The sequence below is a fragment of the Semicossyphus pulcher genome, unplaced genomic scaffold, assembly GCF_022749685.1.
Source record: "Semicossyphus pulcher isolate SPU_LCO1_2020_fin unplaced genomic scaffold, fSemPul1.0.p SCAF_10, whole genome shotgun sequence".
NCBI lineage: Eukaryota > Metazoa > Chordata > Actinopteri > Labriformes > Labridae > Semicossyphus > Semicossyphus pulcher.
Genome location: NW_027211604.1, coordinates 29,607,444 through 29,625,274, shown reverse-complemented (window position 1 = coordinate 29,625,274; position 17,831 = coordinate 29,607,444). Strand labels below are relative to the sequence as shown.

The following is a 17,831-nucleotide window of genomic DNA, read 5'->3' as shown; positions in this document are numbered from 1 at the left end:
TTTACTTCACTCATAAACATTCACTCTTGAATCTGTAACACAACACATGCAGCTATTTGTTAACGATACAACGATACAACGATACGACGAACGATAAGACGAGAGATGTTTTTTACATTAGCCGGTTTAAATGTATCTGAACTAAAAACCATAATAGCTAGAGCATAATTTACAAAACTGTCATTATCTTACAGATTCGGTGTTAATTTCATGAATGAAAATTATGATAAAAAATGTTCGTCAACGCTCATTTTTCTGTGATGAAGACAAGACGTTGACGAGCTAAAAATACATCGTTGACAATGTAACTCTGTCGACACGTATGCTTTGTTCCCGTTAAAAAGACAAGATGAGACTAAAATGTTTGTGGTCGGCTGTTGAACATTCAAATCCATTATATTTTAAAGCTTCAAGCACCAGTTAGAGCTAACAAGTATCACAAAGGTGGTGATGAACTTTCTCTGTTAACTCAAGCTTTCTGCTTCAGGCTCTGTGTGCGCTCAAAGAAAGGATCCGTGTGTGCTGTGGTTCTGGTCTGTCACACGGCGCACACCCTACCCCATAGGAGGCGTTTCTGGACCGCAGCGCAGCGGAGTGCTGGCCCATTAAGTTTGCACCTCCATACCATAATACCATACTAAACTAGCAGTACGTACCGATTTGGCCAAAATGTAGTATGAATGAATTTGAAGAGCTCCTCCATACTACATACAGTACTACCACCGAACGCAGTATGCAGTATATATTATGTAGTATATAGTATGTAGTGTATAGTACAGCATTTTGAACACCATAAATTACCTGTTGTCCATGGCATAGAATAACCTCTGGGACCCTCAGACCGATTGATTGGCTTCTGGCCTCGAGCCACCAACGTAATGTTGATATTTTGATAGGATAAAAAAAAGGGAGTCTGTACATGGTGTTTTATTTTGAAGTGACCGGCTGCTCTCTGCTGTTTTGGAGTCTGACTTCCTATTTGGAACGATCTGCTCTGTTCAGCTTGACGCATGCTCGAAACGGCCCTCCGTCAAAAATAAGGCAGAGCGTGCTGTGGAAACACGAGCAACTAAACTGTTTTGAGTTGTCGTCGACTAAAACGTGACCAAAACTAAGAAGCATTTTCGTCCTAAGACTAAGACTAAATCTAAAATAGCTGCCAAATTAACACTGTACAGATTTTAAGGATGCAAAGCTGTAAAAAAAGGTTGCTTGAAAACTGTTACTGAAGCTCCAAGAAAGAACATCACACTAAGCAAAAACACCAACACCGGTGCATTTATTTCTATTGCAGAGTCAGCCTTTAAAAGGAAACTTGTGTGTGCGATTTGTGCTGTATCGTTTCCTCTCTGTGTTTTCTCTCAGTGTGCAGCTTCATGGTGTTTGCGCGAGTGTTCATTGCTTGTTGCCTCCAGATGAAACACTGTGACTCTGCTCATGTGTCAAACATGATGAGGTGTGTTTACCCGGTACTCCTGGATGACGCCGTTCTGCATCTCGCTGGGTGGAGGCTCCCAGGAGACGCTGATGCTGGAGCTGTTGCTGAGCTTCACTGTTGCCACTGTGACTCCTCTGGGTGGGGCGCTGGGGACTGAGGGTGATAGAGACAGCTTCCATGTCATTTCATCAACATACAAAGCATCTTAACTGCATAAAAGTCCCAAGGCAGTAAAATTGAGGTGAAGAAACATGAAAGTGAGCTGTAGCAGGATGGGATATTAAGATTTATTGAGTGCTCTAAAAAGTTAATGACTTTTTTTTTTCCAGGCTCAGCTACTCAGGCAGGTCGATTCGAAGTCTATAAGCGCTGATGGCAAAAAATAAATGTCTGCTCCCTTGTTTTTAATCTACAGTTTGGATCAACTGATATAAACCTGCTGAGAACCTCAGGCTGCCGGAGCCGCCGTGTGTGGAGGCTGAATTTTATGAAAACAGCAATCAATATAAATTAATGTTAAATCACAGAGGATATAAATTAACCCCAAAATTAGATAACGTTATTGAGATGCATGTGGTGTCAGACGGGCTAATGAAGATTTTCAAGGCCCCACAATGTCAAAGAAACTTATTAGAGAGGTTTTCTTTGAAGCTCTTACACTTCTTTTAGAGGTCAAATGATTTGTATACCTTCTTCTGGGGTTCGAACCAGTAATGTCCGGCTGTCTTTGCCCTGGAATTCATCAAAGTAGGGACGGATTTTAATCTCGTACTCGGTCCCTTTGAGCAGGCTGGTGAGGACGGTGTGGCGCTCAGAAGGGGAGTTGATGTCCTGGAGGAGCCAGTTTCCCCCGCTGGGCCGGTAGAAGAGACGGTAGCCCTGCACGTACTGAGACTGACGGTCCACCTGGAGGACAAGAAACACGGAGATGAAGTCAAAGAGTAAATTTCTCTATCACCGAGCCCTAACAGCATCTTCCCTAAATAAAACAGAGATGCACTCACAGTCCAGGACACTCGGATGGACGCTGTTGTTAGCGTGGCGGGCTCCTGCAGCTGCACTGCCACCTCTCCCAGCTCCCTCTGCACCTGCCTGTGGTCCACTCCCTGACCTGTAGGACTCACATCTGAAGAGGGAAAACACATATTTTCACTTCTCCTTTCGAGTGCTGCTGCTGCTAATGCATTAGCACGCCGTGGTGTTTATTTTTACAATAAAAGGATATGAGTCATGTTTTATTTGGTGTGTCGAGGTGCTGACTCACCTTGCGTTCTGACGGGCTCGGAGATAGGGCTTGGGTCGCTCAGGCCGTAGGCGTTGACGGCTCGGACGATGAAGAGGTAGATGGTGTTTGGTAGGAGGCTGGTGATGGTGTGGGTTTCTATCTTGACCATGTCGGCTACAGTCTGCCAGGTGCTGCCTGCTGATTGGCTGTAAAAGAATGAAGAAAACCCATTATTCAGTTTCTGACAGCAGTACAATATAGTACCAACCATACTTAATCCTCCCGTTCATTGGTGACTATAAATTGCCCGCAGGTGTGAATGTGAGCGTGAAAGGTTGTCTGTCTCTGTATGGCAGCCTTGTGATTGACTGCCGATCAGTCCAGGTATAACCCCGACTCTCGCCCAATGACAGCTGGGATAGGCTCCAGCCCCCCGCGACCCAGGAACAGGATAAGCGGTATAGATGATGGATGGATGGATGATTTGTGAATAGTACAGTTACCAAAAACCAGAGCCAAAGTCCAATCCTAACCAAGAGTAAGACGACACAAATAATCTCATTTTGTGTTTGTTAGCGAAAAAGTTACACTTATTGTAGCTATAGCTGCTAAAGAATTGTAGTAGTGGGGAAAAATGTGCAACGTTGGTCTCTGAAATCGAGTCTAACATAATGATGCACAAAGAAACATCTCTAATTTGTACTCAGGTACAACACTTGACTACATTTCATCACAGAAAGAGCACAGAGAAATGTGCATAAGTTTAATCCTGCATTCAGCAGATCTTTGCAATGCTGATTTGATGTGCAGCTACACAATTAACCAATGCATGAGAAAATCTCCAGGCGATAGGGATCTATTTTTAGCTTCCACTAATACGTCTTATCTGGTAAACAATAGCAGATGTGAGCAAAGTCACTCAGCTCAGAGAAGTTTGTGCTCACCACAAGATCTCCTCCAAATGAGACAATTTACGCTCCCGATGAATAATGTAATGAGGCTTGTATGAAGGCACAGCTGCCAACAGGAAACGAGGGCATGTTTTCAGCCTGGTGGCACTCCAAAAGATGCCTTACCTCTCAAACCCAGGTCTCTCTATACTGTCTGTTTACTGTCACCGTTGCAGAGCAGCAGTCACAAAGGCCTCCCCAACCATTTGTTTCACACTTTTAGATTCTTCCCAAGGGTACTGCGGGGGTTTGTAGTGAGCTTCAGCCCGAACATCATGAATACTCATCTCTTGTGTGTGTGAGTGCAGGCCGCCCGGTGCCAGCGCTACATTCAAGGTTGTGTAGGAGACGCTCAGAGGGAGTTCACACACTCACTCACGAGGCTGCGGCCTCAAAAAAGAGAAAATGAATTCAAGCTCCCCCGGAGAATGGAGAGCCTCCCTTTGTACATTAAATAAACACTATAACACTTTTCATACACACACAGCTCCTCTCTGTGCTCCCACAAACACCCCTCAGCACCTCAGGCAGGGAAATGTTATTGTAAACATCCCAGCGGTCCCCTCCAGCTGCTTTATACCGAATCAGTCTGCGTTACTTGGAAACGCTCGGCGGCTGCTCGGGGCCACAGTGGACGTCTGGATCTGATTAAACTCTGCCGGTGTTCTCCTCCTTATTGAATTGAAGGACACATTTCCCCAGAACACTGCCTGTCTTCATCTGGAGGCCTCCTTCAATCCAGTGAGCCGCCCGACCTGCTCAGCCAAATCTAGTTTTTACTCTTAATTAATCCAAGGTGGACTCTCTCAGGTGGCAGTGAAGCTGAAGGTCTCTGTTGAGGTGCATTCAGGTTCATGAAGGTCTAAATTAGCTACGAGGTTCAAGAAAGACACGAGTCCTTCATGTCTGTCACTATAACTACCCTTTTTTGTATATCATCCAAATGTTTGAATATTTTGCAGAGGTTACTTGACTGAAATTATACCCAAGTCAAAGTAAAAGTACTACTTTACATAAGTAAAAAATGACTCAAGTAAAAGTAAAAAGTAGTGGACTTAAAAAGTACTCAAAGTACAAGTTACTTAGTTATTTTCCCACCCCGCTGATCTTTATAATAAACACATGTTGCCATGGTTACCTTACACATGCATCCTATACAAATTAAATAAAATTAAACTATTATTTTCAAACCTGGGCCCTGTGAAAATCAACCGGCACCGCTATTTTGTTGCGATGCATGACACTTTGATCTGAATGGCTTGTTTTTGACTGGTTTCTGATCCAAGTCAGTTTTTCTTTCTATCTCAGAATATCCATAGATACATATTTTACTCAGTAACAGATGGATGTACAAATGTAGCAAGAGATTTCACTTAAAACATATTTAAAGTAATAATCTAACTCTGGCCCACTGATGAAAGCCTTTACATTTATACTGCATAGTATGCGGGAGCTAAGTGTGCTCCCGCAATTACTGTTTATCACCATAGGTGCCGCCAAAGAGAACGAAACTGAGATCTTCGAGATTACAACTTTTATGTAAAAGTAAAATTACTGGCTTTGAAAAATACTCAAAAAAGGACACAAAAAAGCTACTCAATTTACAGTAAGGTGAGTACTTGTGAGTCCACCTCTGTCACTTTGTACTTTGTTTGGCTTGTTATGACATTTATTCATGTGTAAAACCTGCATTATTTTCACCCATCTAGATTTTATCCATGGAGATGCTCTGTATGTTTTATTGCGAACTGAATCTGATTTTGTCTCATTATGACTTAATAAATGTGGTTACTTTAATCACTTTAAAGGTCTGCAAACCAAATTTCCAAGAAATTATTCTGTGATTTAGTGAAAGTGTTTTTACAGCCCTGAAATGTAAAGGTTTTTGCGATAAGAAAAATACAGATGCATTAAATTGCCAGATTTAATATATTAAATGGGAAAAAACAGCCTTGACTGCTCACAAAAGAAGAGTGATTATTTGTGACAAAAACCATTTAATAGAAAGCATGTAAAACGTAGTCCTATTAGACATTTGTGAGATATAGTCATAATTATCCTTTATATAATGGCTGAAAAATGTTTTTTAGAGTTCACATTGACATTTGACTAGCAAATTCTAGTCAGTTCATCAATGAGTCCAAGTGGAAGGACAACCTCTAAACCTCTCATTTGTCCTCGAGAAGCATGACGATGTTCTGAACTCAGGAGGAACAGGGCAAAGTGTTTGTCCACTCATGTTTTTTAGGTTCTGCAGAACTCACCTGAAGGCCTCGACGATGTAGGAGGTGACGGCGGCTCCTCCCTCGTGTGCGTTGGGTTGCCAGGTCAAAGAGACGCTGTTCTTTGACACGTCTGTGACGATGGGTTTATGTGGCGGACCAGGTAGCTGGAAGGGCTCTGTGGTCTGAGCTGCTGATGAGTCTGCGCTGTCTGGATGGTGAGGAGGATACAAAGATGGAGGGAGGAGGGAGAGAAATAAAAGCACATCAGATTAAACTGCAACATTTGCCTTAAGCACTAGTGTTTCATAATGTCCTCTGTGTAATCCCGCTAATGTTGACTGCACATTTGCATCACTGTCGCTTCAGGCTGACTTCCTCACTTCTAACAGAATCTAATCACAATTTAGTTTTTCAAGACAACTATTAGATCTTAACTAACCATTACAACACTAACAGTCTAATAACAAACCCTGGTGTCATCAGAGCAGCTTGTTAAGTCATTACTCCTTCATTTAAAGCCACTAATGAAATCTCTACAATGAGATATTTGATGCACTGATACCTGATGGGCTGTGGAGAAAATAAGAGGGCACAGCCTCACAAAGCACCGCGTGATACAATAGACTGCGTGCTTTGAGCTTTAGGCTGACGGTATGTCACGTTAGCAAGTTTTAACCTTTACTCATATTATTATAGAAGAGTGCATGGTCCTTTTAAACATCATGCTTCACATTCAGGCACTAACAGAGCCTGAAGTCTGCCTGGTAACAGCCTCAGGACCATAGACTCTATAAGAACTGGATGTAGCCAGCGTGACATCTCCCACTGGTTTGTGGACAACTGTTTTAAAGTGTCATGTTTGCCATTTTGACCATTGCCATGTTGTTTTTATTAGAGCCAGTAGTGGCCATATTTAGAAAAGAGGGTGGATACCTTTCTACACTTCTGTCCTGGTTGACAGGTTGCGCGTGGTAGTGACTTGTCAATCACTAGTAGACACTCCCTAAAGCATACCCTGTGCGAGGACTTCAACCCGTAATTTAATAATTTATTATGGTAATTGCCAAAATAAACTTCATTTTATTTTAGAGAGGGGGTATTATGCTGTTTCACATTTTAATACATGTATATATATATATATATATATATATATATATATATATAAAAATAATGTTACAATGTTGGATGTCCAGACTAAGCGTGGGTGAAGTTTCAAATCTGAAGGTAAAAGTATGTTGGAGTAATCCCCAGGCTTCTCAGCTTCCATTTGCACAACAAAGGATTGCACTTAATTTCGTTGTACCTGTTACAATGACAATAAAGATATTCTGATTCTGATTCTGATTCTCACTCTGCAGGCTGCTGTGAGCGCCAGGTTTCACACAGTTTATTCTTCCTGCTGCACTTTGTGACGTCACAGAGAGCTGGCCAATCAGAAGAAAGTGGGCTTGTGGGGGCGGGGTTTCTTAAAGGGACAGAGCTGACTGAGTTATTTCAGGCCTGTATGACGGCCCGCACAGCGCAGCAGTGTGAGAAAAATGTTTTTTGATGTGAGAAAAATAATACATTTTGTTAACTGTAAATTATGCTAAGCTACTCCACAGGTATCACAGAGTGAAATATGAAGCTTGCATTAGTACAATACGCCTCTTCAAAGAAGACTTGAAACTAGCTAACTAAACTAAATTCTCTGAGAAAAAGGTTTGTGTTCTTATTGACTAACATACAATAGGACTTCTTTTTTGACCAATGGCGTTAGCCCCTGCTGGACATTAGAAAGATTGCAGGTTTAAGCTACTTCGGCTTTACAAACAAAGACGATACATCTACTAAGAGACTGAGCTACTTATTTATAATTTGAGAAGTCAGTGAACACCAGAAATATCACCTTGTTAGACTTTTTAAGGAAAATGTACTTATTATGAATCACTTCTACTTTTTCTTATCTGCAGGTCACACTGTAATCTTGAACTGATAATTTCATGGTTGTTAACTAAGAACTTTTACCCAAAATGAATAGTAGTAAGAAATAGAAGTCTAACATCCAGGATTACTGTTTCAGATGCTCATTTTTCCAGCTCCATTTAGGCTGTTTTGTGATGATATATCCCTTTGTTCTTCCATGTTGCTTCATTTGCATGTTTTTAAATCACACAGAGACAATTTACCTTTAACTGTGAGCACTCCACTCCAACTTGTCTCTCCACTGGAGCTGGAAGCCAGGCAGGTGTAAACCCCAGAGTCCGTTTCCTGGCAACAGAAAAACATGTATCATTAGTTCAGTGTGTGTGTGTGTGTGAGCGGGACCCTGATACTATGTTAATGCACCCATTAGCAGTGATTGAGACTAAATGTCATATCTCTCACAGCAGAGTGTTTGTAGTGAGAACACAGAGCAGAGGGAGGTTCAGGTGGATGAAAGCCGGCAGAGCAGAGAGCTGTTATTCACACAAAGCCGCCCAAGTGACTCTTTACACTTTATCATCAGAGTAAGATTGGCTTTTTAGTATCAGTGCAGAGCAGATTGAAGCTCCCTTTTGAGGCAATTTAATATATTATATATTCTAAATAAAAAATGCCTCTTTAACGCTGTCAAAAGTCATTATATTCCTTTTTTGTAAGATTATAGAAATATATTTCAGACAAGCACCCCCTGACCAGCACATAATATTTTTGGTAGAAATAAAAGCCTATATAGAGAGGTTCAACATTGCTATGCACCGTCAGTTTCTGATGATTAAACAACCTTGTAGCTCAAAAACACTTCATGAGGTGCCCTAGCTTCATGCAACTGTTGGCTGAATTCTCCCCAAAACAAAGCAAACAAGCCTGGGGAGGGTTTAAAACAAGCATTAAAACGTATTCTGCCTGATGACGAGACTATTTTTTGTTTCTAATACTGAAGATTTGTTAAGTGCTTCGCTTTTATATATAAACATTTTTTTTTTTTTGCTGCCTGCAACATTTCAACCACAAATCCATTTTCTTCGTTTTAGTCATCCAAGAGCAAAAATGGCTTCTGCCCCAATCAGAAGAAAGCGGGGTTTCTGAGTTGTTTCAGGCAGAGGCTGTATGAGGGCCTGCACAGAGCACCAGAAAAATGAGGAGTTTTTTAACTATAAATTATGCTAAGCTACTCTACAGGTATCACAGAGTGAAATATGAAGCTTGAAATTAGCATAATACCCCCACTTTCAAACAGATTTATTGGATGTGAAGAGACATCATGTCATGTCATGATACTTTTCATGTAAATTTCAGCCTTGTTTTTTTTAAGTAAGATGCAATAAATTGGGCATGTTTATCTAAATCTGTTCATCATTATTCTTAAATAGTAATAAAATGCTTCTCTTGGGCATCAATTATTGTTAAATGCTGCATTTGTATTCTAATGACCTCACTATAACAACTGCTTTAATTAACTGCTTCTCCTGTGACATTTTGTTAATTGTAGTCATTTCAATGTTTTCTGTAAATGACATACTGTATTCTCAGTGGACTGACTTGAAGTCGGGGTAAAAGTGGAGATGGTGTCTTTCACGCTCTTCGTCTGATTCGTGCACGGAGGAGGAGGAGGAGGAGGAGGAGGAGGGGAGTTAAAGGATCAAAGCGCAGAATTTTAATGACCAGCTCGAGTCTGAAGTTTCTGAGGAGCCGGTCTTTATACTCAACAGCTACTTAGCATTCTGGACGGGCTACGAGCAGATGTAATTAAGGTGTGTGATAGATGTGCCTCTGTGTGTGTGTGTGTGTGTGTGTGTGTGTGTACGTGAGCGCTGGCTGTTAAATGTTTGGGGAGGCGAGCCAAAAGCGAGACGGGCTGTGAAATTGCCTACAACAGAGGAGATGTTGGGGGTCTCCACACAGGGGAATCTCTCAATGTGACACTGAGGAAGTAACACCTCGCTCTGAACAGCTTTCTGTTGCTTTAGCTTCATTGCTGCAGGTCGTTTTTGTTTCTGTTTCATTTCTCTCTTTCATTTTCAAGTTTAAAGAGGCGTTCAGAAAGACAGGGGCACCGTGTGTAAAATGTTACGTTTCACACGAAAGGCTGAACAAGGCTCTGATTTAGCTGCACGCAATGTCATTGAGGGGCTTCATTTGCTGATCAAATATGTGCATTCATTCATTCCTGTAGAATAACTACCATGATTCTTCACTTCATAATCATCCCAATGGTAACAAAGTAAGTTGGAAAAATCCACAGATTTTAACAGCTGGGCAGTGCCTACATGTCTGACCAGCCTTCAAAATCATTGATCACTGCAAACAGACTTAATGTCTCTCCGATCACCTGAATGCAAACAACCAAAGAGCCTGGAATGTTCTTCCTGAACGGTTGCTTTCAGTCTGATGTCAGCTAACATGCCAAGAAAGGTAACAATGCACGGACACGGAAGTCATACGCCCCAGCTGATTGAATCATCATTTCTTATCAGTAACACACCAATCACAGCCGCTTCTCACAACAAGCGGCCCATTTAAATGCAACTTCCTTCTCTCTGCTACATCGATGCTGCAAACACACTACTACTGCTGCTGCTGGCAATGCTTTGCCTTCAGCAACTCAGCCTCCTCCTCTTTATTGTCTAAAGCCTTTTGCCCATTCTAAAAACCCCAGGGCTTTGCGCTCCCTGGGAAGTCGTAGCATGCTGCTCGGCTAACCCAGGGAGCAACTTAAGAGCGAAGCCGAGCGCGCCAAGCATAACTGTATTTCCATTTGGCAATAAATGGTTAAATCCATGATGAGTGTTCCTGACTGAAAGAGTGGGGGAAGTGAAGTGCCACCCAATAAACACAGCAGGTGACAAAATATTCCTGAGAGCTGGCTCTTTAAGTTATTATAATCATCCTTGTTTGTTTGCTTACAATATAAATTTGAGGTTGTAAAACTTGCTTCACAACATTAAAAGCGTGGGATACATTGGCTGCATTTACAGATCATTGTGAGAGCAAAGACACCGACAGATACATTCACCTGTACGGGCTGCTGGCTCTCTGAAAAGTTATCTTGTTCTTGTTCTCTGTGTTTATGTGTTTATGTGCGTATGTTTGTGTGTGTGTGTGTGTGTGTGTGTGTGTGGTTGCACAGGTATGTGTGGGTGTGTTTGGGACATTTTAATTAGTTTTTAATCTCTTTTGCTGGAAGATGTTTCCCTCCTCTGTACTTCATCAATTTACACGCAAACACAATCTTCTCTTATTCTCTTATTCTGCGAGCACAGCCCACATTACTCCCTTTGAAAACCCCATGCATTATGCAGACGATGTGCAGAGCACAGCCTATCATGACTGATGCCTCGCTGAGCCGCTCGGCCATCCTCCTTTGCTGAGTCTGAGCCGGCTCATCAGTAACGCTGACAGAGGAATTACTCAGGACTAAGTGGCTTGTCAGAGCGTCCTGCAGGACAGGGGACAGGTGACTCTCCTCCCATTCAACATCCCGCGCTGCTCCTCCTCTCTCTCAATAGGCCCTGACCTTGAGTTGACCCATGGGCCGGGCTGATGGTGCGTCTGTCTGAGGGCTAGAAAGCAGGTCCCCAGATGGTGGCGTTTGATCGGTGGATGGGGAATCAGCACGGAGGGGGAGGTAAGGGGGGGTAAACAGCCGGGACACCTGACTATTAATCAAGGCCGGCAGCTTTGGGCGCTGTGAGAAACAGATTGCTAAAAATGGATGAGGGGAGAGGAAGAGGGAGAACAGGAGGGAGGAGCGAAAGACTTACCGAGGAAATCTAAGAATATTAAAATATTTATTTTGCTTTTGCAAGTCGCATGATCAAGACAGGTGTGGGATTGTTTGACTGGTGAGGGTTTTGCGGGCTTGTTCGGTTCCGCTCAGGATGCTGGGTATCCATTCAGTGAGGAACTTGAAGGGGTCTTCCTTTAGTCCCACAAGATGTACATATTAAGGTCTGCTGTGATTGTCCAGAACATTTGTATTTTTAACAAATTCATTGTCTTTCTGCTGTTGCTTTCTGTGAATCTCATTTACGTGTCCTCTGTATCACTTAAGCACTGCCCAGTGGCCTTGCTAGCAAGCCCTCTGTGGTTCATAAAGTGTCACTTTATCATCATCCATAGCATCCTCATGGGGGCTAGTGCTAGCTGACGCGTAACTAGCTAAGATATTCCTCTTCGCTCTTGCAGACTTTCAGATTTTGTTTTCCAAGCATCTTAGATTAAAACAGCCCAACGTGAAGTCCAATTCAGTGTTTTTATCAGGGATATTTCTGCACTTTACCTCCAAGAAATCATCTGCCAATCAAACAGAGTGATGTGACCTTTGGTGACTTTTCCTTCTCTTAGTCCAGCACCTGCTAACCACCCAGTTAGCACTGGGATCAGCTGTCTGCACAATAGACGCACACAGAGGGTTGTTAATGATGTCAGATCTTTTTTGGGAGGGTGTTTTGGGGAAATCTGATTACAGACTATAAAATGTGTTCACTGGGGTTTAAAGTCGACACATGAACTTGATTTCCTGCTTTAACCTGATTACTCACAGTAATCTGTTTTCTCTGGGCCATGCAGTCCTCCGGCTTTGTTTGGCCTCCTCTGTTTCCCAACTGTTCATCACCCTTGATTTTCTTTTTACCTTGCTGTATACACACATCCCCTGCCCCACGCCCACATCAACCGTTTAGCAGGACGGCAGCACGGACCTCTCTTTAACCCCCCGCCAGCAACACGCACACACATACACACACATTCATACACACACAGACTTCCCGTCTGTCCAGGACGTCTTGGCACCGGTGAGGGGCAGCGGCAGTGTGTGTGTGTGTCTGGCAGAGATCCCGGGGTAATGGCATCTCCTCACTGCCAGGGATGGAGGAACAAACAGACCATCTGTCCCCCTCCAGGGGCCCAGATGAGATCGACTTATTTAGATTGATAATTTCAGGGCTAAATGTGTTTCACGATGCTAATATCATTTATTTCCTGTCATGCAGAAGGAAGACTGTGGTCAGAGTTTTGTGCTCAGTGTGTTTCACACTCTCTTTTGGGATTATTCCATTACAGGGCTACAATGAAAGGATGTTTTGACGTTTTTAGAGATAAATCTGCTAGATTTTTCAAGAGAACATGTCAGGAAACAAACAAGGCAAAAACAAAAGCTTTAAATAGTTTGTTATAGTAATACATTTCTGATAATAATGACTTTGTTTATCTAAATAAAGAGTTTACATAAATAATCTCTAAATAGTTAGAAACTTTTTCACATGTTGGGGAAAGTTTTTTTTAATATTTTGAGATATTAAAATTATTTAGAGATATTGAGTCATTATTTTGAGACAATAAATTATTATTTTTAGATATCAACTCATTAGTTTGATATATTAACGCATTATTAGAGAAACTTATTTTGAGAAATGTTTTTTAAGATACTTATTTTGGGAAAGTCTCTCATTACTTTAAAAAACTTTTAAACCATAAAGAAGAGATAAGGTCTTTTTTTTAAATGCTGTCATTACATTGATACACTAACTCCTTCTTCTGAGAAGCTGTGCTCCAGTCAGTCTCAGTTTCGCTTGCATTTAGTGCTAGCGTTTTAATTGGGAACGTATTAGAAGATGAGAATGGAGCTCAAAGAATCAGTGTGCCAAGATACAGCCTCACAGGGTCATCAGCATGGCTTTCAACTGTTCGTCAGGTTTCCTCCAGCGTTACAGCTTACAGAAGGAAACACGTCAGTGTTACAGGGATAGTTTGGTTTGTTTGAAGTGGAGTTGTATGAGGTGCTTATCAATAGTAAATGTACTACGCACAGTAGAAAACAGTCAGCACAGATCCTGTTAGGATCATACACGGAAGCTAAGCTAAGCACGGGTGCAGACAGGGTCAGGAGTACCATTTACTTTAGCCACTTAAAAGAGTCGTACATATAAACTAACACTTCAGTTTAAGTGTACGCTATATTTTAGGCAAAAGAAAAGAAAATATTATGGAAACAACGAAATGCCGTTTACTTTAGTTCTTGATTGTTTGTTTTACAGTTGGACTCAAGTGTTCAGGTTCTGACAAGTTGGAAACTTAAGAGCAACAAAAAACCTTTTAAGGGAAGAAACATTTTCTACATGACATGTTGTGATCGCGTCTATGAAATCAAACGCCATAAACACCATGTTGTTGTTAGTTTGCTGTGAAACAAAAGCCCCACCATCACTGAGGGCATCTCTGCTCACTGTGCAGAATCAGATCAAACAGAAGCAGAGAAACTTCAACGTGCTGTTTGACAGCTTCAAATGGGCTCCAAAGCATGAGCACATCCAAGTCCTCAGCTGTCAGCTTCCTTTAATTCCCACATGAAGCAGAAAATGTACGTTAGGCCTCAGACTCCTGACTCTTTATCCTCAATCTACTCAGCCTCGTGCTCCTCCATCCCTCTCCCTCTCTCATTCATCCAGCCCTCACTCGCACTGATGTATCGAGGATTTAATTACAACTCTCAGCGATCGTTAATCATTGAGAACCCGCAATCAATTTATGTGCGGGCCTCCTCGACTCTCTCTGAGGCTGCGGTGACCTCAGGTGCTGCTTCGTACCCAGGAGGGAATTCTGGGTAGAAAGGGTTTCATTAGCAGAGAGTAAGATGGTGCTAACGACTGCTAATGGCCTTGCACGCTCATTATCATGGTGATCACGCCTCACAGATGCGGCTTTGCTACATTCCCCACCTCTCCTCCTCCTCTCATAAAGTCTAATCATTTGAGTCAACCGTGAAAATATCCTCTCTTTAAGTGCTCCATTCTTAACGTGTAATTAAAAAATGTGTTTTATCATGTTTATCTACTGTGGGCCGCGTGGTGTTTGATGTGCAAATAGTGAAACATGTTGATAGTGAAAACATTTTAATGAGTGCATTTGAATGTGTTCTGCGATGGAATGAAAATATACAATTAATTTACTAAAAGTTGAAGGTCAACTCAGAAAAACTGAGAATTAAAAGCAGTGAAATGGCAGGTATGAATAAAAAGTTCTAATTGGTTTAGGAATTCATCGACAACAGAGCTACTTTTGGCTCATATTTGTTTATTTATTCCTTCTTTCTTATTTTTCATGTTCAGATATACACTTTAAAATCATAACTTATTATTTCTGTGATATTAAACAAAACCAAACTTCCTGCTTCCTCCACACTTGGTCCAGCTCTCTGCCACTAATCCAGAAACCAGCTCTGACTCCTCTAGAGATGCACGATATTATCGTCACATTATCGGTATCTGCAGATTATGGCTTAAAAATAACATATCAGCACCGGCATATCAGCACCGGCAGATATGCCATTTTTCTGCCTTCATTTTTCCGCCGATAAAACAAGGCTTTAATTATGCTTGATGATTCCCAAAAAAAGCTTACCGTAATGACATTAACTCAGCTTGAGTGTGCGCACGTGCTGCCTGCACCACGCCCTCTTCAGTCAAGCATGAAGAAGGGTTCAAGATGTCTGCGTTACGGCAGTTTTTGGCCACTACAATAAGAGGAGGCATGATATCAATTCCACTACAGGGGAGAATTGATGTTCTCTGCAATTAGGTGGAAAAAAACTTACTTAATATATTAGTATTGAAATCTGCAGTTGACAAAAAATCCAATATCGTGCATCCCTAGACTCCTCCACTTTCGGTTACGCTTGTTGCTTCGAACCCGAACACTAACCTCAGAGACGTGACGTGAAATACCTCATAGTGAAGGAACACATTTCCATATAACACAGACGAGTTTCAAAATTTAGTCTACAAATGGACATGTGTGTGACCAAGCTGTGTTGTTTGCATGTACTCTATCCTTTCTACTTTTGCCTTTCTACTGATGTTACCGAGGCAAAACTCACGCAGCAAACAGATACAGCACCGGAAAGAATCAAGAGAGCACTCCAAATGTTCCTTAAATCAGCATCTTTCTCTACATGTCATGAACAGCCCAGTCCAGATGTGAGCCCCATTGAAAACCTCCTGAATGTGATCAAGAGGAAGATGGATGGTCACAAGCCATCGAACAAAGAGTGGCCGAACATTACCCAACAGCACTGTGACAGACTGGTGGAGAGCAGGCAGAGATGCATGAAAGCTGTGATTAAAAAGCAGGTTATTCCACCAGATATTTATCTGTGAACTCTTCCTGAGGTAAAACGTTAAAGTTCCTTTTACACAAACCTGTAAATGTTTTTTGCAGTGGTTTCTCCATTTTTTTCAGAGCTGTACACCTATATGCCAGCACAATCTCCAACTAGATCTGGATACTGAAAGTCTTGTGAGTTTGTTCTGTCTATTAAGCTCTCTTACATCAGGGCACAGAGCTGCCCCACGACACGGCATTTTGCCCCTGATAACATGTATACCTGCCTGTATACGCCTGCCTCGAGCATTCAGGTGACAGTTGCATGCATGTTTATAGTCAGGTGATACTCAGACTCTGCATAGACAGCAGACAATGTGCTCTGGTAAAGGAAGCACTTAATCAGTATATCAAACAACCAAAACAGGAAGAACAAGAATGAATTCTGTGATATCAGACAGACTTCTCTTGTAGATTAACTTTGGTCATGTAAAATGAGAACCCAGCAAGAATCCTTTTGGAATCAAGCAGCAAAAAGTTGTAGTGAAGAGTGTGAAATTGTAGACATTTGTGTCCTGCAATGTGACTATTGCAGGTACATGATTTTCTTATTCAAATACCTGGAGGTTAGTGATCTGGAAGGTGCCGTTGTCCATCAGGCTGATTCGACCATCGTTTCCCAGAATCCTCTGTCCGTCTTTCTCCCACTGGATGCTGGGGATGGGGTTCCCCATGATGTGACAGTGTAACTGGGTGGTGGAACCGGGAGCTAGAGTGTGATTGGCCGGTCCCTGACGTATGATGGGCGGGACGCGGTCTGAAGGCGCTGCAGGGACAATCGAGTCAGATGGTTCAAGATAGAAGACAATAACTGCGCTCCACGTCTTTAGAGAATCAGTTTTTCCCTTTTTGCAAAGAGATAATCAAGTCAGCGACCTCACAGTTTTACAGCTGGCCCCAGAGACACAGAGAACAATGACTGCAGGTGTATTATAATACTAAATACTTAACTTGGAGAGATACAGAGAAGGTTAAAAAAAGGACAAATTTACCCTTCAGTAATAAATCCGATGCATCCTTTCTACCTGATCTCTCTGGTTCTAACCTAACCCTACAGAACGTCACTAGAAGAGAACATTTGGTCCCAGCGGCTCTGAAGGACACCTCTCTGCGGTCCTGCCCCAGTTCAACATGCAAATCGATGACATAGATTCCTCTCAGGCAGGAAGATGTTGATACAGTTGTCTCCTGTCAGCGTGAGGGACCACTCAACAGGATATTGAGTGAGACCTCAAAGAATACAGTATCTAATATGTAAACGAGCTGAACGTGTCATTGCAACCCACACTATTCCTTTGGGGGAACATTGATAATTTTGGTATAAAACCCAACAGCTTCATACAGTCATGACTATAAATAAATCTGTCCTCCCTATCACATGTAGTCACTGAGATATTGAGGACTTTAACACATTTATATCCTGATTATTTACCATTTATCATGTCAAACATCCACAGCTTCTCTGCAAGGAGATCAAGGGATGTGTGTGTTAGCCTATGGAGTCATAGGAGGGCAATAAAAGAAAACACATTTAAAATAAATAAAAATGAAAATATAATAATAATAAAGAAAAAGAAAATATAAAAGTGAAAACACAGAGAAGAATACATAATAGATTAATTAAGTAAATAAAACATTGGTAAATAGGCTCAGCCTGGGAAGGAAGACCTGCCCACAGCCATTTGATTCCCCGCGTGGCCTTCAAGGTGTAGCATGGTAACAGGGATGAAGGTAGCAGTTTGGCAATTTGCCTTTATAATTCCTCTTTTATTTATTTTGTATTCATACCTCTTTATATTCCCACAGTTTATTTTCCATTCTTTCACAGATTCTTTTTTTTTTTATCGCACCCTTGTGACTCCATCAGCCCA

The 17,831-nt window shown here is 41.8% G+C and overlaps 1 protein-coding gene across 2 annotated transcripts in view; it reads right to left on the bottom strand.

The window, feature by feature from the left end:
• robo3 (roundabout, axon guidance receptor, homolog 3 (Drosophila)) overlaps positions 1 to 17,831 on the bottom strand; it is a 97,861-nt gene that overhangs the window by 14,939 nt on the left and 65,091 nt on the right. For both annotated transcript variants that reach the window (XM_069666872.1, XM_069666882.1), the window contains exons 9-15: positions 16,521 to 16,726; positions 8,007 to 8,088; positions 5,878 to 6,046; positions 2,703 to 2,869; positions 2,443 to 2,564; positions 2,128 to 2,344; positions 1,467 to 1,591 (exon numbers count right to left, since the gene is read on the bottom strand). In XM_069666872.1, the coding sequence (XP_069522973.1) occupies positions 1,467 to 1,591; positions 2,128 to 2,344; positions 2,443 to 2,564; positions 2,703 to 2,869; positions 5,878 to 6,046; positions 8,007 to 8,088; positions 16,521 to 16,726 (1,088 nt within the window). The remainder of the gene's footprint in view (positions 1 to 1,466; positions 1,592 to 2,127; positions 2,345 to 2,442; positions 2,565 to 2,702; positions 2,870 to 5,877; positions 6,047 to 8,006; positions 8,089 to 16,520; positions 16,727 to 17,831) is intronic.